Here is a 27,621-nt window from a genome sequence, read left to right as displayed (position 1 = left end):
CGCACCCTGCAACATCACTTTAAGCTGCCAGTGCACCGACTGCTGTGCGACGTGCCCACACGGTGGAACTCTACGCTCCACATGTTGGCCAGGCTCTATGAACAACGTAGAGCTATAGTCGAATACCAACTCCAACATGGGCGGCGCAGTGGGAGTCAGCCTCCTCAATTCCTTTCAGAAGAGTGGGCCTGGTTGGCAGACATCTGCCATGTCCTTGGTAATTTTGAGGAGTCTACCCAGGTGGTGAGCGGCGATGCTACAATCATTAGCGTCACCATTCCTCTGCTATGCATCTTGAGAAATTCCCTGCAAACCTTAAAGGCAGCTGCTTTGCGCTCGGAAACGGGGGCGGGGGAAGACAGTATGCCGCTGGATAGTCAGGGCACCCTCCTGTCTATTTCTCAGCACGTACAGGAGGAGGAGGAGGAGCATGAGGAGGATGAGGAGGAGGGGGAAGAGACAGCTTGGCCCGCTGCTGACGGTACACCGGCTGATTGCCTGTCATCCTTTCAGCGTGTATGGCCTGAGGAGGAGGAGGAGGAGGAGGATCCTGAAAGTGATCTTCCTAGTGAAGACAGCCATGTGTTGCGTACAGGTACCCTGGCACACATGGCTGACTTCATGTTAGGATGCCTTTCTCGTGACCCTCGCGTTGCACGCATTCTGGCCACGACGGATTACTGGGTGTACACACTGCTCGATCCACGGTATAAGGAGAACCTGCCCACTCTGATTCCCGAAGAGGAAAGGGGTTCGAGAGTGTTGCTATACCACAGGACCCTTGCGGACAAGCTGATGGTAAAATTCCCAGCCGACAGCGCTAGTGGCAGAAGGCGCAGTACCGAGGGCAAGGTAGCAGGGGATGTGCGTAGATCGAGCAGCATGTACATCCCAGGCAGTGCAACAGTCTTTAAGGGCCTGGCCAGCTTTATGGCTCCCCACCAAGACTGTGTCACCGCTCCCCAGTCACGGCTGAGTCGGCGGGAGCACTGTAAAAGGATGGTGAGGGAGTACGTAGCGGATCGCACGACCATCCTTGGTGACGCCTCTGCCCCCTACAACTACTGGGTGTCGAAGCTGGACACGTGGCCTGAACTCGCGCTGTATGCCCTGGAGGTGCTTGCTTGTCCTGCGGCTAGCGTCTTGTCGGAGAGGGTGTTTAGTGCGGCTGGGGGAATCATCACAGATAAGCGTAGCCGCTTGTCAACCGACAGTGCCGACAGGCTAACACTCATCAAGATGAACAAAGGCTGGATTTCCCCAGACTTCTGTTCTCCACCAGCGGACAGCAGCGATACGTAAGCAATACGTAGGCTGCACCCGCGGATGGAAGCTACGTTCTCTCTCACCATCCAAAACGGGGACATTTCTGCTTCATCAATCTGTGTCTAATATTCCTCCTCCTCCTCCTCCTGCTCCTCCTCCTGAAACCTCACGTAATCACGCTGAACGGGCAATTTTTCTTAGGGCCACAAGGCTCACTCAAATAATTTTTCAGAACAATTTTTATAAGTTTCAATGCGCTTAAAAGCATTGGAACTTTAACTTGAACCAATTTTTCGTTACACTGGGCTGCCTCCAGGCCTAGTTACCACTTAAGCCACATTAACCAAAGCGATTAATGGGTTTCACCTGCCCTCTTGGCTGGCCATGGCCAATTTTTGGGATGTACATTAGTACTGTTGATACAGCAATTTTTGTGGGCCCTCGCCTACAGTGTAATCAAATTAATTTTTAGCCCACCTGCATTACAGCTGACGTTACCTCAGCTGTGTTGGGCAATGCAATGGGATATTTTTATGTACCGCCGGTGGGTTCCAGGGAGCCACCCATGCTGTAGGTGCACACTGAGTTTTTAATACATCTGTACACTTCTAAAGAACCCGTCTGACTGGGGCATGCAGTGTGGGCCGAAGCCCACCTGTATTACGCACGACATTACTACCTCAGCTGTGTTGGGCAATGCAATGGGATATTTCTATGTACCGCCGGTGGCTTCCTGGCACCCACCCAGGCAGTGGGTCCACAGGGAGTTTAACCTACATGTGTCCACTTGTAAAGAACCCCAGTCTGACTGGGGCATGCAGTGTGGGCCGAAGCCCACCTGCATTAAGCACGACATTACTACCTCAGCTGTGTTGGGCAATGCAATGGGATATTTTTATGTACCGCCGGTGGGTTCCAGGGAGCCACCCATGCTGTAGGTGCACACGGAGTTTTTAATACATCTGTACACTTCTAAAGAACCCCAGTCTGACTGGGGCATGCAGTGTGGGCCGAAGCCCACCTGTATTACGCACGACATAACTACCTCAGCTGTGTTGGGCAATGCAATGGGATATTTCTATGTACCGCCGGTGGCTTCCTGGCACCCACCCATGCTGTGGGTCCACAGGGAATTATAAATGCATCTGTTTCCACTTATAAAGAAACCCAGTCTGACTGGGGCATGCAGTGTGGGCCGAAACCCACCTGCATTAACCCTTTCCAGTCCACTGTGTGACCTGTGAAGACATTAGGGTTTAAGGCTGTACAGCTCCGTTGTTGGTAGACGTCCGTCGGGGTTCTCTTACTGTATATTGCCAGCCTCTCTGCTGTCGGAGCCTATCCTACGTGTCAGCTCATGCAGTACTGGCTTTAGCCAGCATATAGCGCCGTTGTATAACGGCAGAAAAAGAGTAAGCCCCCTAGGAAAACCATATACAAATTGGATTGGAAAGGGTTAAGCACAACATTACTACCTCAGCTGTGTTGGGCAATGCAATGGGATATTTCTATGTACCGCCGGTGGCTTCCTGGCACCCACCCATGCTGTAGGTGCACACGGAGTTTTTACTACATCTGTACACTTATAAAGAACCCCAGTCAGACTGGGGCATGCAGTGTGGGCCGAAGCCCACCTGCATTAAGCACGACATTACTACCTCAGCTGTGTTGGGCAATGCAATGGGATATTTCTGTGTACCGCCGGTGGGTTCCAGAGAGCCACCCATGCTGTGGGTCGACAGGGACTTCACAATAGGGAGTTGTACCTGCCTGTGTCTATGAATTAAAAAGCCCGGTCTGACTGGGGCATGCAGACACCTTGACAGAATGAATAGTGTGTGGCACATAGGTTCCCCATTGCTATGCCCACGTGTGCAGCTCCTGATGGCGGTGGCACAGGATTCTATTTCTCATTGCTTCTGTACAGCATTGTGGGCTATCGCTCCGCCACTTTTAAAGAGGGTCGCTGCCTAGCCGTGCCAACCTCTGCAGTGTGTGCCTGCGGTCCCTCGTCATGGCAGACGCAATTCTAAATAGACATGAGCGTGGTGTGGCATGAGGGCAGCTGAAGGCTGCCCAGGGACACTTTGGTGTGCGCTGTGGGGGGGAGGGGGTGCGGTTGGGCAGCATGTAACCCAGGAGAAGTGTCAGTGGAGTGTCATGCAGGCAGTGATTGTGCTTTGTTGGAGGTAGTGTGGTGCTTAGCAAAGGTATGCCATGCTAATGAGGGCTTTTCAGAAGTAAAAGTTGTTGGGAGGGGGGGGGCCCACTCTTGCCGGTATTGTGGCTTAATAGTGGGACCTGTGAACTTGAGATGCAGCCCAACATGTAGCCCCTCGCCTGCCCTATCCGTTGCTGTGTCGTTCCCATCACTTTGTTGAATTGCCCAGATTTTCACACATGAAAACCTTAGCGAGCATCGGCGAAATACAAAAATGCTCTGGTCGCCCATTGACTTCAATGGGGTTCGTTGTTCGAAACGAACCCTCGAGCATCGCGGGAAGTTCGTTCCGAATAACGAGCACCCGAACATTTTGGTGTTCGCTCATCTCTAGTATCAGATAAAAAAAAATGTTCCCAGAGTCCCTTATAAAAGAGCAAATGTTATAGTGACAGGTGTAGTCTGTAGGAAACTTGAAAGCAAATATTCAGTTTCTCTGCAGAGTCTACACAAGGAAGCTTAAGCATAAGTCCATTACTATTAATGCTGTTTCCATGAAAAGCAGATATGTATTAGTTCTTCTAGAAACAGACAAACTTTGTAGCCACTCTTTATTCTTGTTAACTGAGAGAGACCCTAAATCAGTGTTTCCCCAACTCCAGTCCTCATGGACCCCCAACAGGTCATGTTTTCTGGATCTTCTCAGTATTGCCCAGGTGATGAAATTATTGTCAGTGCCTCAGACATTACTACAGGTGTTCTTACTATAGTATATCCAGAAAACATGACCTGTGGGGGTTCCTGAAGACTAGAGTTTGGGAAACACTGCCCTAAATAATAAAACCCCTTCCCTCCTCCCAGTATTAGATCAGAATGCCATGATATGGTATTTACAAATGAGCTTTCTAAATCAGATAACCCCTTGTAATTACTTTGCATGATGTATAGTAATTTAAAGCTAGCAGCTAAGACTTAGCCTTAGCATACCTATAAATATATTGATGGCTGAAAAAGGCTACATGGCCCATCTAGTCTGTTCATAGACTATTTCCTTTTTTTGTTCTCTCAGGTTAGATAAATGTTATCACGGGGAGCCTAAATTCTTTTGCTGTTGATTTTTCAACCTTCCTCTGGATCAACATTGTAGGATAATAAGCTGAACTGAATGAACATTTGTCTTTTTTTCTGACTTATGCTCTGTTACTATGCATGTTTCTATAGGGTCTCAAGAACTGGACATAGCATGCCAGATGTGGTCTTATCAAAGCTCTATACAGCAGGATCACAATCTCCCTCTTTCTACTGGTTATACTTCTAGCTGTGCAGACAATCATCCTATTTGCTTTCTCTGCTGCCTGGCCACATAGCTGACTTATTTTGAAGCCATTAGAAATCAGAACCCTTAAATCTTTCTCTTGTGAAATCCTGGGTAACCTGATACAATACTCAGATGGAGCATTTTTTCTCCCGAAGTGCATTATTTTATATTTGAAAGCATTGAACTGCAGTTTTAATTGGTCTGTCCATTTATACAGTAAAGATAATTACTTTCCATGTAACAGACACCACTAGGAATATCCACTCTATCACATACTTTTGTCATATGGGAAAACTTTTCATATTAAATCTTCTCTTATGTCACTTACAAAAATATTGAAAAGAATAGGACACAAATATTGTCTTACATAGAAGAGATGGGGACCTATATGAAAAACTTAAATGGGCCCCCCATGGTGTCCAGTTTTTCCACCAAGAACTGAAAGACCAAGAAATTTTCCCATTCCATGCCCATTGAAATGACCCTGGTCTCAATTTTCCACAACCTTGTTGGATAACAATTGAGTTCCTGTTTGAAGGAAGGTTGTGCATATGTTCTCACTACCCAACAGCAAAAATGATGCTGCATTCAGAGCTGGGAACCCCTCTCTCCCAGGATGTATAGCGGTTGCATGGTCTGTCAGTATGGTACATATGCCTTTAGACGCAGGACAGACCCTTGTGGTCACCACTTGTAAATAGTTTCTGTTCAAGATGCATACAATTAACAACAACACTTATATCTAGCCTTTATCCAACTGTAAATGCACTGAATTATCAAGGAATTAAATCCAATTTTCAATACTTTATCTATGAACTCTTTACAAGCAACTGTATCAAAAGCTTCACTGAGATCCATATAGTTAATATTCCCAGCATCAACCTCATCCACCACTTTTATGATATAGTTAAAGAAATCAATGAGATGAGTTTGCCATGATCAACACTCACTAAAGTCATGCTGTTTAGGGTCCAACCAGGTGACAAAAGCTAATGACACACACAGGATAGCTGGAATAGCAGTTACCTCACAGAGAGGAGCAGTTCCCTCATCAAAAGATGCCAGTTACCTCACAGGACTGGTGGTCCACTATCAAGAGTGGTGAATTATTTGGAGGTCCATTTGTGTGACTAGCCAGGGTTACTGAGAGAAGTTGACAAACTCCAGTGCAGCTTGCCTAGGCTGAGCAGTGTACTATAGACCTGCCATTGTGTTTCCCAAACTACCAAAGGTTATGAATTATGAGATGAATAGTCAATGAGAAATCAGGTAATAAATGTAACCTCACCAGTGGCATTGGAAGCCATGTAATGGTTTACCAGTAATCAGGCTGGGATTAAGCTATTTACCATTATGATAGTAAAACATAAAAAACATAATAAATTTGATAGTGTTGTACGTGGACTGACCCACAGAATAAAGTTAACACATTAATTAAGCTGTATGGTGAATGATACAAAATTCTAAATGTAAAAAAATCAATGGCAGAATTACATTTTTTTCCATATGCCCTATAAACATTTAATGAAAGCTAATCAATAAGTTATATGTATCCCAAAATGGTGCCACTGAAAAATGCAACTTGCTTTGCAAAACAAGCCCTCATATGGCTATGAAAATGGAACAATAGAATAAAGTATGGACATTGAAATGTGCAGTTGAAAAAAGAAAAAAGAAAATTACCATTGTCTTAAATGTCCAAACAAAGCACATCATTAATGGTTCCTGGTACCGGGCTTAAAGCCCAGCCGTATGTAAAATTACAGCAGGGATTTAAGCCTCCTACTCTGCAATAATCAGAAGCAGGATGGGTTGTTTGCTGTTAGTGATAGATGATAACCCAGAGGAGAAGGCAGTAGGGGTTTTTAACCACTGTGTACTGAAAAAGGAAAGCAGAAGTGTAACTTCCACTACAGGAGCCCCGGGGGCACATGACTGCCAGGATTCCCTGCTGTAGCAAAGCTACAGGGTCCCAGAAGACCCTGATCACCTCTGCCAGTGACTAATGTCACTACAGGGGATGTTTTTCCCTGTAACTGGGGCTCCTATGGATGCCCCAGCTACAGTGGAAAAATGTCAAATAAAAAAAAACAAAAACATGTGAATGTTCCTCATGAGGTCTTATATGTCATGGGGGACATAGTAAAAAATATAATTACATACATCAGTAAATAAAAATTACAGAATACAACAATATATACATAAGAAAAAAAATAACCCAAAGCAGACACCAACCAAAACCGTTGCTATAAGAGCCGTGTAATCCAAACCCATTCATATTATATAACAAAACGTCCAAAACAAAATGAGGAACCGGTTCCCATACTTTATTTTAGCGTAAATATACTAATTTAAAAAAAAAAACTATAAATGATAAAAAAATAATTTTTTTTTAGCTTTATACCCCCAATAAAAGTAAAAAACAGGGGAAAAAAACATGAATAGATATTTAAAAAATAGCCCTATATGTCACGGAAAAAAAAAACGCGGCAAAAATAATTTTGAAAGCTGAAGGAAACAAAATAGGGCTGTAAAACTACTACATGGGTAAAATCCCTAAAAAGTGTCTGGTCCTTAATGTACAAAACAGCCTGGTCCATAAGGCGTTAAAAGACAAAGGCGGTAGTCTCAAAATGACAGCCTCTGTCCATATGCCTTAATAGGATGTCGTAGAGGATCGACTCTAGCCGACACTGTGCATTGATAGCCATTGATTTAAATAACTAAAATGTAATGCCACATTTACTGTAACCTACAGAGGCCACCGTAGGGCAAATGTACAGTATGCTTAGACTAGGCATCTCCCAATGATAAAAAATTGGTCCCCAGGGATGAGAGAAACTGGACCATCAGTGATCCAATAATCAAATGCTGACTTCGTTTTAAAAAGTGTTTATCTTCACAAATATATTTTTAAAAAGGTTAGCTTTTCCCATTAATTTTTATTTTACTCATATGGATTTGGGGTGTGCTTAGAAACTGTATAGAAATACTAGGCAAGAGTCCTATGGTCTGTTAAACATTAGGTCAGGTTCAAATGAGAATATTGTAACACATCCAAAATATGCATAAGTAATACGGCTGACATTAGAACCATATGTCACCAGTATTTCATCAGCATTTGATCTGTATTTGCCTCCCTATTAGCTGCCATTGGTTTTATTTTCTACTGGCCAAATACAGATCTATATTATGCAATAGAAAATAATACCAATACGGAGCAAAAACTGCAAAATATTACCCTTGCTGTGTTTTAAAAAAAAATCCGTGAAAAATATGTGAATAGATATATAGATTTACATTAGCTCCGTATTGTGGTTCTAAAAATACAGCCCAAATACGAAGTTAAAGTATGCTCCTCTGAAAGCGTTCTTACATAGAGAGCCATAAGGGTAAAAAAAAGGTGACATTTTTTTGGTTGCCTGCAGACATAGCCTTATTATCCACCCTGCATCAGCCAGACAAAAAAAATGCAATGCCCCCCACTCACCCCCTTCCCACGTATGTAGTTTAGATAGGTGTAATTTTCAAAAGGACAACATAATTGTCAATATTGCAAGTGCCTGTAAGGCAATATTATGTCTAGACTGGAGTAAATGTTCAATTTATCAGATACATCTTAAGCAGCAGGATATGATGGCGCACCACTAATAGATGTATTATTTAAAGCTATGGCAAAGAATTTTAAGATTCTTAACGACTGATAGGCCAGCGGGAATAATCCCAGTCATAACAAAATGTAATTGTTTCGTAACTATGCATATGTCCCCTTGCAGGAGAAAGGATGCAGGAATTTGCATTTTAACCAACTTAAGTTGTGATAAATAACTAAAATTTAGCTGTTTGTCTCCATTAGTAATTAAGAAAACCCTGAAACATTGTTCTCTGCTGGCATTTTTTCATCAAATTTTAGTGTAGCCTCCAGTCTGTTTGTAATTGCACTGTACTGTAGGCAGCTTGCCTCAAAACACAGAGCATATGGCATCCTCACAGGACTGGATATCATTTTTTTTCGAGGATGTGCAAGTCAGTTGGTCACTGTCTCTCTCTCTCTCTGGAATAATTGAAACAGCTGATCTAATCCATTTTGGAGGTGAGAAATTCTCTTTTGTCTTTCGCCTGAACATTTTGACTTGATTCTGTCTGAGCTGCAATATATTCTGAACGCACACGGAAAAACAGCAAATAGCAAATCAGTCGAAGGTAAAGACTGATTACATGGTGCTCTACAAAGTATTGTAAAGTGCACCATGCTGTGTTCTGTACAAATCCACACACTATCTATGTATCTAATCTATTTATGCCTTATTTCTAAATCCAAAATAAAATGTTCAATAATATATATAATAAAATAGTTAAAATAAACAGATTTCTATCAAATATTTAAATGTTACACTTTGTATGTAGCGCTCCTTTTATTATTTACCATTTTTGCCTCCTACGCTGACAGATTACACATTTTTAATAAAGCTCAATTAAAAATTAAAGAAGATCACAGAGGAGGAGGAGGAGGGGGAATTATGGGGTGGGGGGGGGGTGGAATAAAAAGTCCAGATCTAATATTAATAGCAGAACATTGCACCATTCAGAACAATGAATGTAAGTTGTTATTAACTTGCAAAAGCAATTTGTTTATAAGTTAAAGTAAATCACTAGTTATTGTAAGAGACATGAGCTCTTCATTTTCAAAAAAACTCTCCAAACTAGCATTTTTTTTCCCCATTTTTAGCTTTTATTGCTTATACACGAGAAACTGATAAAGTGTTTGATAAGATGCTCTTGCATGTTTATGGATGAAATTAACCCTCGGTTCAGAATATCTCCTCTACTGTAGCGAAGACTTTTGTCCAGTCTGCACAAATAATCTCTATGGCAACTGTTCTGCGGCTCAAGAATTGTTTCATTAGGTATGTATTGGCGTTCTTTTTTTAATAAAATCAATCAGAAGAGAGAGTATCCCACAACATTCCACAAGGAATGAGCACATCATCAGCTTTCTCACATTAGAAGATTTAATTAAGGTCTAATTAAGAAAATGAAGGAATGGCAAAATTAAATGCAAATGTAGATTTATGTAAAGTAATAGGAGCGAAGTCAGGTTTGGAACGACTTGTTTATGCCACCTCAGGTCACACACTACAAAATAGAAGCATATTCATTTGTCTTGTGGCTTTGTTTGTTTCTTCTAAAGCGAGAATTATTAATCTTCTGGAGCTATGTCACAACCTTTTGATCGCATACCAAGTTTATGAGCTTGGAGGAAAGCCAAGCCACTGCTGCAGTGTGTGTTGAAAGAAACTTTCAGTTCATGGTACACTAGACACTTGTATTTAGTTTCTAACACAATAGATTGTGTGAACAGAGTAATACAATCATGCAAGACCCAAAATGTAATCTAGACAGTAGTTTCACAAACTTCTGCTGTACTCTCAGGTTTCTTCGGTAATTGCTCGAATCTATTTTTATGAAAATGGGTAGTACAATAACTGCTACCGTGCATTGACTATCCCAAACTCAGAGTTAGAAGTCAATATACAATGGTGTCTTACTGTAAGGGGGTGGGGGAGGGGGCATGTGGGATAATTCAAACTCTTTTTAGCTGTTCCCTAATCTCTATGAACTGACTGGGATAGACAAAAGACCTATTTTAAAAAGATGTAGTAGAAAAAAAGAAAATAGTAGCAGTTGTAATAGAGGTAGTGAAAAAATAGTTTACTGACAAGTATTATTTACCTTAGAAATATGGTAAACCCAATAGTCAGAAACAACACCATTTTGCTCTTCTCTGTGTCTGGTATCACATTTCATCCCTATTCATTTGAAGCAGACCAGTTTTAAAATCTTGTACAACAGATTTAAAGGGTTTGTACAGAATTGGAATACCTAGTTCATGGACGCGGTGTCCATGGGCTGTGATTTGTATCCAGTCCTGTTGAGGAAACTGACCAACAGTTTCAGAAATAGGAGACAAAGACAGGCTGAGTGATGTGTAAAACACAGGGCTTCTTGGCTGCTAGACATGCAAGACAAGACTTCTGAAAGAAATGGAGGAGAGGCCTCGGATCTTTCCTGGATCTACATTAACTATCCATGTTAAGTTAATCTACATCAACTAGCCAATAAAGGAGAGCACCCACCCTGAAAAGGGCAATCCGACATCTGGAACCTGAATTGATTGCCTATAAGTTCATATATGCAATATGGAGGTGATGGAATATAAGAGGACATGGCAAAACAAAAAAGCAAAAAAAAAAAAAGCACTACAGGTGTAACAATAGTAAGTATCGCAAGAAATAGTAGACAGTCAAAGTACAAAGTCCTGAGAAGAAGGCACTACAAAAAACACTGAAAAGCACAAAGCCTTAAGTCCCTTTCACATGTAGTGAGTGTCGGGCAAATGATGCCCGAAACCTGTCCCCATGTATACTCACTCCCACGCTATTACACAGCAGTGGGTATCGCTAGATCACTGATAGCGTGGCCAGCAGGGAAACAGGCGGCTGGTGGAGAGTTCTCTCCTCGCCCCCCCACCCCCACCCCCTTCCCACCTCTCTCCATTCACTGTAAGCAGTGATGTTCAGTGGCATACTGAACGGCTGCTGTTTACACTGAAAGATGGTCAATAGGCATTTTAAGCATTCTTAAAACTGAACGACTGGACGACTCTCATCCAGTCATTCAGTTTCTACATGCTTTTGCATGGGACGATTCTCACTGAAACCCCCGTGGGGGCATTGCGTTTTGAACAACCAGAATGATGTCACACTGGACCTGTGCATTCTCTCTAATCCCGTTGTCGCCAGCAGCACTGTGACATTACTGAAGCTTAGTCCAGCTCAAGTGAGTAAGTCTATGATACAATGGGTAACACAGCCCATGGACAAGCATGATGGTGTTTGTACAACAAAAAAAATGCAGACCCTTTTTTTCAAATTCTGGCACTGTACCCCCACTATAGCAACAGACACAGTACCCCATTTTAGTGTTACCCACCAGTTAGGGTATATTCATATATGGCAGATCTGTTGCAGAAAATTCTGCAACTGAAAATCCGTTTCATTAATGTGAATGGGATTGCTTTGGCAGCAAGCACATGATTTCCACAGAACATATTCAGATGAATGGAACAGTTGCAATAGTTTCGGAAAAAATTCTGCCATGTATGAAAATTCCATCATATTGCCAGCCTCAGTGCTATGATCAACAAAGCCAATTGCATACTGTAGCTCTCACAGTAGCACTAGAGATGAGCGAGTATACTCGCTTAGGCACATTACTCGAGCGAGTAGTGCCTTAGCCGAGTATCTCCCCGCTCGTCTCTAAAGATTCGGGGGCCGGCGGGGGAGAGCGGGGAGGAACGGAGGGGAGATCTCTCTCTCGCTCTCTCCACCCCACTCCCCCCTGCTCCCCGCCGCAACTCACCTGTCACCGGCGCCGGCCCCCGAATCTTTAGAGATGAGCGGGGAGATACTCGGCTAAGGCACTACTCACTCGAGTAATGTGCCTTAGCGAGTATACTCGCTCATCTCTAAGTAGCACCTGCATAAATCCTTCATATCTGTAACCAGTTGTAGCCGAGCAGGGAGCTTGTGAAACCTTCCAGTACCACCAACAGTCTCAAGTGCACTTGTATGATGTCAGTGCAGAAGCAACTTAGCACCAGAAGATAACTTCTAACATGTAGCGCATTTCCAGTGAGCTGTGTGTCCCCTTTAACTTTCTGGGCTCTCAAATAGTGCCCAAGTGAATAAGTGAGCAGTGGACCTCTGATTAATCTTTATTAACCAGACCCCAGATAGCCGTATACTTTTACGTATTAAGCAACATTTGTGATAGTGAATTATAGCAGGGCTTTTCCTTCACACACAAGATTTTAAATGTAGAAAAATAATGTGCGTCCATTATTATAACTCTGCAAGGAAGTAGATCATTGAAGACACTGTGTCCTAACAAGCATCTATTTCTGTCACTTCATGTGAATAACTCTATTTGTAGGCGAATACGCAAAAAAAAAGAATCTCTTCCTACAGTTGAATTGCATTTCTGTTCCTTCAAAAAGGAAAAAAGAACAACCTGACAGCAATGTGTCAAGCTGTAACCTCAGTTGACATCGCTCCTTAAACTTTTAAGAGGTGAAATGAACATTTAAAATCCAACATGAACATGTCGTAAAAACAGAAAACATACCGTAATAAAAGGACCCAAGAAAGATAGATCAGATTTAATAGAAAGAATGATGTACCATTAATAGAAACAAGAAGTCTTAATGACTGGTAATATTTTGTCTGTCCATAATCACTGGAATGATGAGACTCAAGATGCAGTATTGCTATTTAATCATTTTACTGCTTATTCTATTTTTGTGCCATAATAAAGAATTATAAAACATTACTACGTGCCTGTACAACCATCAGAAATAAAGCAGGCATGCTTACCCTCAGAGCCGTAATAAATGGGCAATTCTAGATTTTGCCAAATATGTATCTTCACATTTCTCAATGAGGTTCGCTGCAAGATATTTGTGCTATATTAAAATATCAGTGAGCTAAGTTTTGCTATGAAACAATCTTTAAGAATACGATTACCGGCACGTATTTCTTTGTCCTCATAGCTATGAACTAATTAGCCATCCAAGGACAGCACACTTAAAAAAAAAGGTAGCTAGAGATTTTGTCTTGTAAGCTGGCCAGCCATGTTAAGCTTTTCTGCAGAGAGAAGAACAGTCCAAGGTAATTTTCGGTAGAAAATTGCTATATCTTAATGTGCATGGGTATTGTCTAGAGAAAAAAGTTGAGGCAGAAATCTTCGAGTAACAAAAAAATTATTTTCCTTTTATATAAAGTTTGTCACATGTGTGGTAAATTCGTGAAAGGCTAACAGGGAGGATTTTTAGTGCAAGGCAAGGGGTGCAGCAACTTGGTATCTAGGTTCGTAATTGGGGGGTCTAGTGAAACTCCTTTGTAATCAGATACGGTGCTCATGAGGAGTGAAGAGGAGGAAGAGGGATGCTGGACAAGAAGAGCACATTGCGTTCATTGTGTGGGTGCTATCTAGATCTGTAAATTTTGATATTTCATCATCATGTTGTTTATCTATGGTTATACTTGATAATTTCATAGTGTTGGTTTGTAATATATACCAGCAGGTACACATTGGTCTATAAAAACGTACCACGGTATGCCTTACTGCTCATTTAGTTGCTAATTAATACCATTGCCGTTATATCATAAGGCTTTATAAACCAGCTTCACTCTTAATTTTAGTGAGTGTCATTTACTGTTCTTTTTATAGTAAATGTTATCCATTATCTCAATAACCAATATTGGGACAGATTTATTATGCGAAATATGACAGTTTTCTGGAGCAAATTGAAAACTGTCTTCCATGCTTTGCACCACATTTACTAGGTGTTTTTAGACACTTTCAGACAGCTTTTCGTACTTGTCCAAAAAAGTGGCATGGATGTTACACTTTGCTGAGGTGAGCCCATGCACCAGATCTGTTTCAGTGCCCAGCTGGATTTATTACTGGAAGAAAATGTTTCCCATTTCCCTTCTACTGGGGTTAGTTCCTACTATCAATTAACAAACAAAAAGGGGGAGCAGAGCTCCCAAATGTGGTGTGAAGCCAAATTTACTCAGTTATGGTATGGCAGTATTATTTACATAGCAACATAATAACATAGTATGCAGGGCTGAAAAAAGGCAATGTCCATCCAGTTCAGCCTGTTTCCCTACCTCCCTTGTTGATCCAGAGGAATGCTAAAAAAAAATTTGGTAGATGCCAATTTACCCCATTTGGTGGAAAAAATTCCTTCCCGACTCCATAATGGCAGTCAGAATAATCACTGGATCAACATTTGAAAGTTCCTACCTGACTCCAAGACCCGGATCAATAACCCCACTGGTTATTTAATGTCTATATCCTATAATGTTGTAGCGCTCCAAGAAGATGTCTAGTCCCCTCTTAAACTCCTCCATTGATATGTAGTTAAAATAGAAATTGGTAATGTAGAAAGAGCAGGAAATTTGCGCTTTTTGGATTTCTATTTTGTAAGTTAAATTCTTTAGGCACAGCACTGGGGCCATATAGATAAAGAGAGTCTTGGACATGTTTTGAATACAATAATTATCCCATTCTGAGATCTAACCCATGTAGAGTTGTTTTTGCACACTTGTTCATTTGAAGAAAATGTTAAGACCTTTTCTATAGGAAGGCTGGGCACACAGATACCGCTTTGTCTCTGACCTCACCAACATTCCCTATGTTTCTTGTTGGATGCAGCACAATTAGGAAGATACATTGAAGACTTATTGAGACAACTCCAGGAAAGGCAATGTTTTGGGATGGAAACTCTTTATCAAGGTTATGTGCTGCATTGCGTGGCCTATTACAACAGTGGGGGGGGGGGGGGGGCATTCAGTGCAACAGATCAGCTTGATAAAGGGCTTCCAGCCTTTAACATTACTTCTGTGTTCAACTGGAGTTGTCTCAATAAATCTTCAAGGTTTTTGCATATCTCCCTAATGGCCCTTTTATACGCGGTGACAGTCGTTTAAACAACTGCATGAGTGCTGACATCACCGCTAAGAGCATTTACACTAAAAGATATCGCTAGGTTCTCAGTGTGCTGTCCAATCTCAATGCTGTACTCCTGTTGAAGCCAATAACAGTGTGACTTCTGGATGCCGCGCTGTGTCTCTATCATAGTAGGAAAGTGATACCACCCTTGTATGCTCTTATTGGATGCAGAACATTAAAAAGCATACAATGCAAATATGTGCAATGAAAAGTATGATTTTCCCTATTGAAGGGCGTCTCAATGATTAAAAAAATAACATACGTGAATTTGTACACACTGATTTTCTATTACTGATTAAATACTGCAATTAGTAATGCCCAACAAAATTAAGAACAGGATTTAACCCAAATTTCTATTAATTGAAACTCGTTTTAGCCCAATAAACATAACAGTAATTATTAATTGATGTATTTTATAATCAAAGCACTATGCATTGGAACTATTTGAAGGTGTTGCCCTGGATTAGGTCTATCTATGTTGATTATATCAATTCAAACATTTTACTAAGTAGCTTTAGTGAAATATTATGTGCCTTTTATGTAGTGGATACTCTTGAATTCCCATGGTCACATAAAATATTGCAACTACAGGTAAGCCCATATATCCAAGATGATCTTTAATAGACCTAGTCCTGCATTCTCATGCTACTGTAGATCATATAAGATATCTAGTGCATAGGAAAGTTGCAATTCATGTTTATGTAAATCTGTATACAGATTGCTGATTGGTTGACCAGATGAGTGACTGATGGGTAATTTGATGGTTTTATCATTTGGTTATGAAATATTTCAAGGATGTGGAAGGAAACTTAAAAAGTAAAGATGCCTACATCTATGTTGAATGCAATTATTACAATACATTGAGGGGCATATAGTTTACTCTGTCACATAAGAAAACAGAATTATAGGAAGCTGTTGCAATTACGTGTACCTAAATGTGGAATCGATCCCACTACACAAATGAATATAGATTCTATACAAAGTGCCATCAGTAGATGCAGTCATCAAAGGTTGGATGGAGTGATTAGATATAGCTTTTACATAAGAACTGGGACATCGAAACTACACCTCTGTGACAAGCTTAACATGGAAGCCACAGGAAATTTTTAATCCTTCTGACGTCTTTGCTTTGTTATCTGATCACTACAAGCAGACTGTTAAAGTCTATGGCCAGCTAAAAATATATCTAAATTGATAGATTGGTATAATTACCAAGATAATTGGTGTGTCTGATTATGAAGTCCTTCAAAAACCTACAATGCATTCTACTGATGACTCAAACTCTCAGGGTGAGAAGGAAAGTATGATTATAGGACTCTACAAATACACACTACAGGGTAGCAGTCTACAGATAAGCCAATCTTCAACTAGTACAGTATGTTCAAATACTAGGCCAATATTCATACTCTTATCAGATGCATCAGTGTCTCTATGCTACGGAAGCAAACATGAATGATTAGTAACTGGTGAAACAATATCAGACAGAGTATGTTGACAGTAAACTAAACAATTGAACCAGGTCCATAGATACATTTCACTTAATAACGACATGCAGCAATTTAATAGTACATGTCAAGAGACATTATTGGTTGTGATTTGTCTCCCAGTTACAAGCTTCTCATCAGAAGCATAAGTCATGCAACAGATACTGCTGACTTCTGGGTATTCTAATTAAAATAATTGGGAGGTTCTATCATCTTACTTGGATCTAAAATCTATTGCAACGGGCAATCTGGACCTGAGCTCAAGAGATGGATTACACTTGGTAGGACTCTAATGCAAGGGATGGAAAAGAACTGGAGAAGCAAGTATATTAGCATTATAACAAAAACAAGACTGGTCAATGCAATAGTCTTTCCCATAACGACGTATGGTTGTGAAAGTTGGACTCTCAAGAAAATAGGCAGAAGAAAAATTGATGAGTTTGAACTATGGCGCTGGAGGAGAATGCTACGGATACCTTAGACTGCCATGACAACGAACAAGGTAGTGTTAGATCGCGTCAAACTGAAAATATCACTAAAGGGAAAAATGATCAAACAGTGGGGCTCTTTTTTGGACATGTGATGCGCGCTAATTCATTGGAAACAGTATTGATGCTTGGCAAAATCAGTGGAAAGAGAACAATAGGATGACAAAGAACAAGATGGCTAGATACAATCAAGGCCACCATGAACATGTCAATCGTGGAGCTGAAAGAAGCGGTGAAAGACAGAAATGCGTGGAGGACGTTAATCCATAAAGTGACCGAAGGTCGGCTGCAACTGAATGAATTATCATCATCCTCATCATCATCAGTGATTGACAGTTATCTGTGTATGACTGCACATGTACAGTAACTGCCAATCACTGATAGCCCCGCCAATTGGACTGTTCAGCTCAGAATGTGCAGAGGTTTAAATGAATAAAATACAAATAATACTGAATCTTTCCCCACAAATCTATATATCAATCTGCTCCATTCCTTCTGCTCTATAATATGATGCCTGCAGTTTGGATGGCGTGTTCAAGCTGATAGACTCACTTTAAGGGATATACTGGTGACAACTTCAGGCTGCAGAACAGCTTCCTTAAAGAATACTCTATGTTTGACAGTTCAGACATTCATGAAGAATATGATTAAAGGGTATTCTCATTTTAGGCATTTATGGCTAAGATATACCTTAAAGAGACTCTGTCACCTACTTTTAGCACTATAAGCTAGGCTTATGGACTAAAAGTAGGTGACCTCCTGAGTCTGTGGATGTGTTATACTTACCTTCCCGGTCATTCCGCCAGAGTCCGCACTTGAAGCCACAGCTCAGTGCATTGAATAGCACTGCTAAGTAGTCAGGTCATTATAAAACTAGAATTGTCAGATCATTTAGATCGCCTCTCAATGCACTAAACGGCGGCTTCCGGGGGAATGACAGGGGAGATAAGTATAACATTTACATCCCCGGACTCAGCAGGTCACCTACTTTTAGCCGATAAGTTTAGCTTACAGGGCTGTAAGTAGGTGACAGAGTCTCTTTAAATGTCGCAGGATACAGTGGGGAAAAAAGTATTTAGTCAGATACCAATTGTACAAGTTCTCCCACTTAAAAAGATGAGAGAGGCCTGTAATTGACATCATAGGTAGACCTCAACTATGAGAGACAACATGAGAAAACACATCCAGAAAATCACATTGTCTGATTTTTTAACGAATTTATTTGTAAATTATGGTGGAAAATAAGTATTTGGTCAATAACAAAAGTTCATCTCAATACTTTGCTATATATCCTTTATTGGCAGTGACAGAGGTCAAACGTTTTCTGTAAGTCATCACAAGGTTGGCACACACTGTTGCTGGTATGTTGGCCCATTTGACCATGCAGATCTCCTCAAGAGCTGTGATGTTTTGAGGCTGTCGCTGGGCAACATGGACTTTCAACTCCCTCCAAGGGTTTTCTATACGGTTGAGATCTGGAGACTGGCTAGGCAACTCCAGAACCTTGAAATGCTTCTTATGAAGCAACTCCTTCATTGCCCTGGCGGTGTGCTTGGGTTCATTGTCATGCTGAAAGACCCAGCCACATTTAATCTTCAGTGCCCTTGCTGATGGAAGGAGGTTTGCACTCAAAATCTCATGATACATGGCCCCATTCATTCTTTCATGTATACGGATCAGTCGTCCTGGTCCCATTGCAAAGAAACAGACCCAAAGCATGATGTTGGCACCCCCATGCTTCACAGTAGATATGGTGTTCTTTGGATACAACTCAGCATTCTTTCTCCTCCAAACACGACGAGTTGTGTTTCTGCCAAACAGTTATACTTTGGTTTCATCTGACCATATGACATTCTCCCAATACTCTTCTGGATCATCCAAATGCTCTCTAGCAAACTTCAGTCTGCCCCGGTCATGTACTGGCTTAAGCAGGGGAACATGTCTGGCACTGCAGGAACTGAGTTCCTGGCGGCGTAGTGTGTTACTGATGGTAGCCTTTGTTACGTTGGTCGCAGCTCTCTGCAGGTCATTCACTAGGTTCCCCCGTGTGGTTCTGGGATTTTTGTTCACTGTTCTTGTGATCATTTTGACCCCACAGGGTGAGATTTTGCGTGGAGCCCCAGATCGAGGGAGATCATCAGTGGTTTTGTATCTCTTCCATTTTCTAATTATTGCCCCCACAGTTGATTTTTTCACACCAAGCTGCTTGCCTATTGCAGATTCAGTCTTCCCAGTCTGGTGCAGGGCTACAATTTTGTTTCTGGTGTCCTTCGACAGCTCTTTGGTCTTCACCATAGTGGAGTTTGGAGTGTGACTGCTTGAGGTTGTGGACAGGTGTCTTTTATACTGATAACAAGTTCAAACAGGTGCCATTACTACAGGTAATGAGTGGAGGACAGAGGAGCCTCTTAAAGAAAAAGTTACAGGTCTGTGAGATCCAGAAATCTTGCTTGTTTGTAGGTGACCAAATACTTATTTGCCACCATAATTTGCAAATAAATTCATTAAAAATCAGACAATGATTTTCTGGATGTGTTTTCTCATGTTGTCTCTCATAGTTGAGGTCTATCTATGATGTCAATTACAGGCCTCTCATCTTTTTAAGTGGGAGAACTTGTACAATTGGTATCTGACTAAATACTTTTTCCCACTGTACATACTTTTGCCCAATAGAAAAGAATACCAATAACTGCAAATATGGATGCAATTACAGATAAAATACATGGATGCATTTGTATTTTAACCATTTCCCATGAACTATGATGGGCACATTTTTCTTAAATATACAAATGTACAGATGTAGCACTTCTGAAATTGAATTTTGCGGAACGCTACACCATTAACGTAGGGCACCTATGCCACTTGCATAGCCTGCAGCAATTATAGGTCAATGGCTATACAAATTGCGTAACATGCAGGACAGGTGTAGCATGCCAACCATTAGTTTGGTGCATACTACATCTATAGCTCATGCCATGCATTTTTAACACAGCTGTGGAAAAAAAAACATATATGAAAAGCCGTATATTGATTTTTATTAGCTCCATATTGTGGTCTGCAAACCACAGATTAAATACGGATTTCAAATACGGTTGACTGAAAATGGCCTAATGATGTGTCCTGTCTGTGAGTTCAATTTCTATGCCCCTGCATGTCTCTTTCTACGGAAGCATCCCATGCTGCCTTAGTCATGTGCAATGATACAGATGATGTAACTGAAAGACACAGCATCATACCAATTTGCAGTCAGTAAGGAGGCTCGTTTCTGAATTTTTACTTCCAATTAAAGCAATATCCAGAGCAGAGATGTGTATATGAATTTCATGGTCAACCACTCATAATACCACTTTTTCCTTGCATAGCCTTCCATAGCTGCCCCAGTTATAACAGCTGATCATAGGAAGTTTTTGAACTGTGGCTAATTGCTTGGTCAGCTTCAATCTAAAAAGAACTGCAAGACACAAAACCTAAAACACAGTTGGGAATAACACATTTTTACTTGTAGAAAAAAGTAGTAGCTCATAATACTATTGCCTTAATTGTCATCGTCATGTCAACTTCAAGGTCACAATGTGGTCATATTTCAATAAAAACTACAACCCCAATTCCCAAATGTTGGGATGCTGCATAAGTTGTAAATAAAATAAAGAATGCAATGGTTTGGAAATCTCATATAACCAAATTTTATTCACAATAGAACAGAGAACACATCAGAAGTTGAAAGTGAGACAGACATTCTTCCACTTCATTTAAAAAAATTAACTCAATTAGAAATTGATGGCAGGAACACATCTCAAAAAAGTTTGGACAAGGTTAACAAAAGGCTGGAAAAGTAAGTGGTACTAATTAAACAAAAACAGCTAGAGGGTAAATTTTCTACTACGCCACATGACTCTGTATAAAAGAAGCATGCTAGAGAGGCAGAGTCTCTTAGAAGTAGAGATAGTCAGAGGTTCACCAATCTGTGAAAAACTGCATCTAAAAATTGTGGAATAATTTCAGAAAAATATTCCACAATGTAAAATTGGGAAGACTGAATATCCAACCATATACAGTGCATAATGTCAAAAGATTCAGAGAATCTGGAGATATTCATGTGCACAAAGGACAAGGCTGATAGTAAATATTGGATGCTTGTGATCTATTGGCATCAGACGGCATTGCATTAAAAACAGACAAATCACTGCATGACCTCAGGAATACTTCCAGAAATCATTGTCTATGAACACAATTCACAGTGTAATCCACAAATGCAATTTAAAACTGCGTTCTGCAAAATAAAAACCATCTATCAACACAATCCAGAAACACTGGCGTTTTCTCTGGGCCAAAACTCATTTAAAATGGACAGAGGCAAAAATATTCTGTGGTCAAATTAATCAAAATTTTAAATTCTTTTTGGATACCACAGGCACCAGAGGAAAGCTTCTTATCAGCACACAGTTTAAAAGCCTGTATCTCTGATAGTATGGGTTGCATTAGTATTAGACCCTAGACTGCTGAGCAGCTAGAATCGTACATCAGACAAGAATAGGACAACATTCGTCTCCCAAAACGCCACCAATTGGTCTTCTCACTTTGCAGACATTTACAGATTGCTGTAAAAAGAAGAGGAGATGCTGCACAATGGTAGACATGGTCCTGTCCCAACTTTTTTGAGATGTGTTGCTGCCGTCAATTTCTTAATGAGTTAATTTTGTTTAAGTGAAATGGAAACATTTCTCATTTTTAACTTCTGAAATGTGTTTTATGTTCAATTGCGAATAAAATATGATTATATGAGATTTCCAAATCAGTGCATTCTTTTTCACTTTACATTTCTTTATATTTTACACAGCATCCCAACTTTTTGGGAATTGGGATTATACAATATCTTTGCTTTACATTTGAAACGGTGCTAAATTTGGCTCATAGAACAGTATGACACAAATAGGATGTTATGCAGGAGACCTAATACTTTCTGGAGATGATAAATGATTTGGAACAGTCATTAAAATAAGCCTTTTTATGTTCTCACATTATTCCTGTATTTTCCTGTTATTCCCTACCTTGTTACATTATTCAGCAGAGCTCCTCAGTGACTATAAGATGTAACATGCAGTCATGTTCTGTTAGGTGCATGTCATTATCAAACAGCCATTTACCTTTCTTCTCTTCGGTTGTATGGAGTTCTCGGGATAATGGCTTACCAGATTAAATACCTCATACATGCTTCCTTTTATTTTCCAGAAATTATAGTATGCAGAACTCCCAATTCCCGTACAGTCAACCTAGAACCTGCAATAATCTGCCAGGATGCTTTACAATTCAGCATTGTTCTAATCACTGACTTCTGACATTCCTACATGCTTTCAATCACTTATTCATTCTGCTTTAACCAAACATTAAAAATTGCCTGTAAGTACTGGCATACACAATAGACCAAACACGAAGCTTTTATGTTGTAATACATTTATTTCAATATTATTACCTCCTCTTTCTAACTTTCTAATTACTGGGTTTATGTTGACTGGAAGAAAAGAAATCTTGGCAAACATGAACCGCTGTTTTGAAATACTTCTCCAAGGAAACTAAAGAAGTTATAAGCTGTATCATAGCCATTCTGTAGCTATGACAAGCTGAACAACAAGGCGTGTTGTGGGACATTTCAAGTACAGAAGAAGAAAAAATAAATACTGTATATAAAATTGCCTTGGTTTGATGCACATCAGATAATATTACTTGCCTGTTATTGTGAAATACCCACGGTTTATGCCAATCACAACACAAAATATAATATTCACCCTGTCATAAAAAAAGCAAAATACACTAGCGATCAGAGTATAAGGAACACCTGCTTAATAACAGGTTGGTCCACCTTTTTTGTTGATCATGGCTTTCAGATGTCAGGGAGCATATACCACTCAACTTGACCCATGCCAACTGCAGCAGTTCCGTAAGTTGGTGCACAGTTTGCAGATAAGTGGATGCAGATTTTACAGCCCCTTCCAGTATATCTTAAATATATTCAATGAGATTACAGTCCGGTGAGTTTCGGAGAAGGCAGTTTAAAGAATTAATTGTTGTGTTTCTCCAACCACTTCCAAGTACCCCAAAGTTGATGACACAGAGAATTGTCCTGTTGAAAGATGGCACTGCGGTCAGGGATGGTTTCCTAAAGACACGGGTGTAGATAGTTTGCTAAAAGGTCCCTGTAGCGTTCCCCATTCAAGGTTTGTGGTATGATGATCAATGGTTCTAGGCTATGCCAGGAAATCACTTTTCAGACCATGCCACTACCTGTGGATCCCACAATGGTATACTGCTTCATGCTGTTAACGTTAGATGCAGATTTGGCTATCTGTATGGCTCAGTGGGGAAAGCGAATTGTCACACCAGATGACCTTCAACCATGTGTTCAAAGTCCATTGATATCTTTCCTGGGTCCATGCAAGGTGTTATTGGTGATGACACGGGGTCATCAATGGCACCCTTGTAAGTCTTCAGCTATTGAACCACAGTCAATGCAAGGTATGCCGCATGATTATTGTGTACATTTGTCTAACTTTCCCAATATTGTACTGCTGGGTCAGTTGGTCCACTGTGGCACGTCATTATGGAGATAGCAGATGTGTCAACCAAAGCTCGCCTTTAGAATTAACAACATGTGGTTCAATCAGTCATGGTACACTCTTCTCTTGCTACTATGGTTTGGAAACAGCTAAAAAGTGCAACTGTTTCAGAAATACTGGCACCACACCTCTGGACACCCCACAAACTGGTCATTGTCAAAGTCACTATGTTTACCTATCATTACCAAATGTTGCCTTCTGCTACACAGAAGAGAGGTCAGCACATTATCTGAGAGCAGATTGTGATATGGCCATCAGGTGGTACTGTGTCACTGATCACAAGATGTCATGTTCCAGCTGTTCCTAATGTAGTGATTGTTCAGTGTATATTGCACTGATAGGCAGTGTACCTGTATTCTACTGCAGTAAAAAGCAGCAAGATAGCAGTATACCCACACCAGAACAGCTCAGTGAACAAATAGTGTACCAGAACAAAGCTCATAACAGACATAGCACAAAAACCAAGTTTAATACATAAAAATTATTCTAATTGCCAAAGGCATAAAATACCAATAGGTGATACCCCCTAAATATAATCTAAATACGTTATTTTATATATCATTCAATGTTGTCTTTGTCTTTTTTGAATAATTAAGGGGCAAACGGTGGTAGCGATGAAATGTGACCAGCAGTCATCAATTAGTATCATGTGTGTAATTGTGCATATACACACTAAAACATAGGCCTGGATGGCCAACTTCCAAAAGCCTATATGGAAATTGATAGCTCAGCACCACCAAAATCCTATTAAAATCTAACTTATAGCCATCCGACATGCTTCACCTTGCTGCGTCCTCAGGGGAAGCAAAAAACCAGGGCTAGAGTGAGTGCAACAGCTACAGTGTATTATAATAACATTCAGTAGAAATGAGTAAAAGGGTGGCTCTATATTGTTAAGTGTTTGAGGATAGCAAACTATTTAAGCAATAGAAAGGAGACTTTTTGATGTGTTCATAGTGGTAAATTATATTTGAGATGTCGGAGCTCCTATTTCTGTTCGAAGGTGGTTTTGCAATAAATGCGGCTTCATAGTAAAAGCTTACTCAAATATGAGTGGTTGCAGGGGTCATATGCCAGAGTCACATGATGTCAGGGAAGATGAAAGGAGATGTTCAAACCTCTGAAGTGTGGTTGTTGGTGCCATTAAGCTAACTGATTTGGAATGGCATCCAGTCGGGCGACTGCCTCAGCCCTGCTGAAATGTCCTGGAGGGTCCTTGGCTTATAGTCCAGATCTTTGGAAGAAGAGACGTTGCCTGTAGTATATCTGGCCTATGGCCAACTGAAGGGATGTGCAACACTGCTACTTAGACACAACTTTGGTCTGTAACCAATGCAGCCACCGGGGCCCACGGCCTAAAGGCAGCACACTCAGTACAGAATGTGAGTGTTCCTATTCTGCAACATTTTTACAGTATTACAGTCTACCTCCTCTGCAATACGGCTGACATTGAACAAACTTTATTGAATTGTTTCTCCCATTAATTTTTCATTGCAGTTGGAGCATGCCGCAAGAAACTACTCCTGTTGAGTAGAAGAGTATGGCTACTGATCCTGAATTTACTCTTCATAAACCACTCTCTGCATTGTTGCAAATGTTTGACAGACACTATTGGAGACACCAGGGATATGGCATAGACCCAAAGCCTGCTACCAGCACTCCGCCATTACTAAAGGGGTGATTGCCAGATGTGTCGTGTATTGTGATCCCTGAGGTAAGACCCTTATCCCACATTTCAGTGCTGGGTCCCATCTCCGACTCAGGCTCCCCCTTTAAGTTACTTAAGCTATCAAAGCATTCTAATCCCACATTAAGAACATAAGAAACTCAACATATTTAACTCCAAGGCAAAAGTTAACATTTTGAGTATTGGGAATATGTAAAATAGGTGAATGGCAAAGGATCTACCTACCTTACGTTCCGGTGGAATTTTTCCTCTTTAAATGGGACAGCTTGAGTGAAAGCCCCATGTTGTAGTATTTTTGGCTTCTCTTTGCAATCATCCTATAATAAATAACAAAAAATGTCATGTAATAAAAAATATGCTGTTCTGAAAGTGGCCTAAAGCCAGTTTCACATGAGGGTACTATGGCCACATTTCTACATCCATAATACAGATCTGTGTCACAGCCCAACCTTGGGCTATACAAACTGAAATGGTCACTATCATAGAGTCCTATGAAGATGACAGTTTGAGTCAGTAAAGATGCTTGTGTGGCCTAATAATAAGAAAAATAAGACTCCTAACATCTGAGCAAGTCGTCGCTGATAACCAAAAGTGTCACCATCAGACTAAGGGCCCATTCAGACTTTAATATTTGGCCACTTTATTGCATCAGTTTTGGTAAGCCAAAATCAGTAGAGGGTCCAAATTAGAAAAACGATCCAAATGTTTCCAGTATACTATTTCTCTGTAGGCTCCATTGTTGGTTTTGGCTTAAAAATACTGATGCAAAATAGGGACTAAATAATGCTGTCTAATTGTGGCTCAATAGTATTGAGAGAATACATCGTTGGGAGATAGAAGAAGAAAAAATGTTACTGTTGCTTTAGTTCTGAATCCACTGTTTATGTCCATCCTTTTACTAAGAAACTATCAGCTAAAGAAACCTACATAACATTTGCTCATAAATCACATTTGTCACTCAAATGAGACAAACTATAAAAGGTAACTTTTATTGTAGGTAGTAAAATGTGTCCAACACCAAACTACTGAGCATAAACTTGGTACACATACCACTGCCAGTAGTAGCCATAGGAATCCCAGATAATAATCTTAAACTAAGCAATGTAGGTACGATAAAGCAAAGGTAACAGCAATGAAATGTCTATATCAGTCTCAATACCAAGCAATATTAAGACAAGTACGGTACATGTTTTAAATATACATAAAAGAACATCTGCCCAATAATACGCAAACTGGACATCTGAAGTATGGAATTAGGCAGTGATTCTCAACACCCGTCCTGAAGTACCCCCAACTGGTCATGATTCGAGGATATCTATAGAGAGACGACCTGTGGCAATTTCTGATGACTGAAAATAATGTCATCACCTGTGCAATGCTAAGTAAATTATGAAAACATGACCTGTTGGGGTTACTTGAAGACTGGAGTTGAGAAGCACTGGAAAAAGGTTTTATAGACTGATGTATTTAAAGTTGAGATATTTGAATGTAACAGAAGGCAGCAACATAAACTATGCCAAAATATTTAAAGACTCTTCAAACCATGTCTACAGCCATCAGTCCATGGAGGAGGATCAGTGCATGCTTGGGGATATACAGAATATCAACATCTGGAGTTGTTGGATTGTTTGAAAGCATCATGATTGTTGATAAAAACAAACACGTTTTAATACTTCATGTAATACAGTCCTTAAAAAGTAAATCCACAGCAAAATCAAATTTCAAGTTCACTGCTGTAAAGATCAAGACATGAAACAAAGAAGCTGTCAGTGCTCTCAGAACAATGGACTATTCGCCTGAGAGTCCTGACCTGAGCATCAATGAATATATTTAAAAAATAGTTGGCTCATGAAGAGCAAAAATCTAAGACTGAACTTTAGAAGAGTTTTCGAGAAGCATGGAAAAAGAGACCTGTGGATTTCTGGAATCAGTTGCATAGCAGCATTCATTTATGCAATTTATTCTACATATATACATATATATATACACACACACATAAATACATACATATATAAACACATATAT

General features: G+C 40.4%; 1 protein-coding gene across 1 annotated transcript in view; it reads right to left on the bottom strand.

The window, feature by feature from the left end:
• The window catches only part of LOC136610023 (dynein axonemal heavy chain 3-like), a 1,175,415-nt gene extending 1,148,178 nt beyond the window's left edge, over positions 1-27,237 (bottom strand). Inside the window, exons 1-2 of the mRNA XM_066589293.1 lie at positions 27,139-27,237; positions 25,822-25,913 (exon numbers count right to left, since the gene is read on the bottom strand). Coding sequence (XP_066445390.1) covers positions 25,822-25,913; positions 27,139-27,237 — 191 coding nt within the window. The remainder of the gene's footprint in view (positions 1-25,821; positions 25,914-27,138) is intronic.
• Positions 27,238-27,621: the final 384 nt, after the last annotated feature.

The sequence above is a fragment of the Eleutherodactylus coqui genome, chromosome 2 (genome assembly GCF_035609145.1).
Source record: "Eleutherodactylus coqui strain aEleCoq1 chromosome 2, aEleCoq1.hap1, whole genome shotgun sequence".
Classification (NCBI taxonomy): Eukaryota; Metazoa; Chordata; class Amphibia; order Anura; family Eleutherodactylidae; genus Eleutherodactylus; species Eleutherodactylus coqui.
This window is presented reverse-complemented; position numbering and strand designations above follow the sequence as displayed.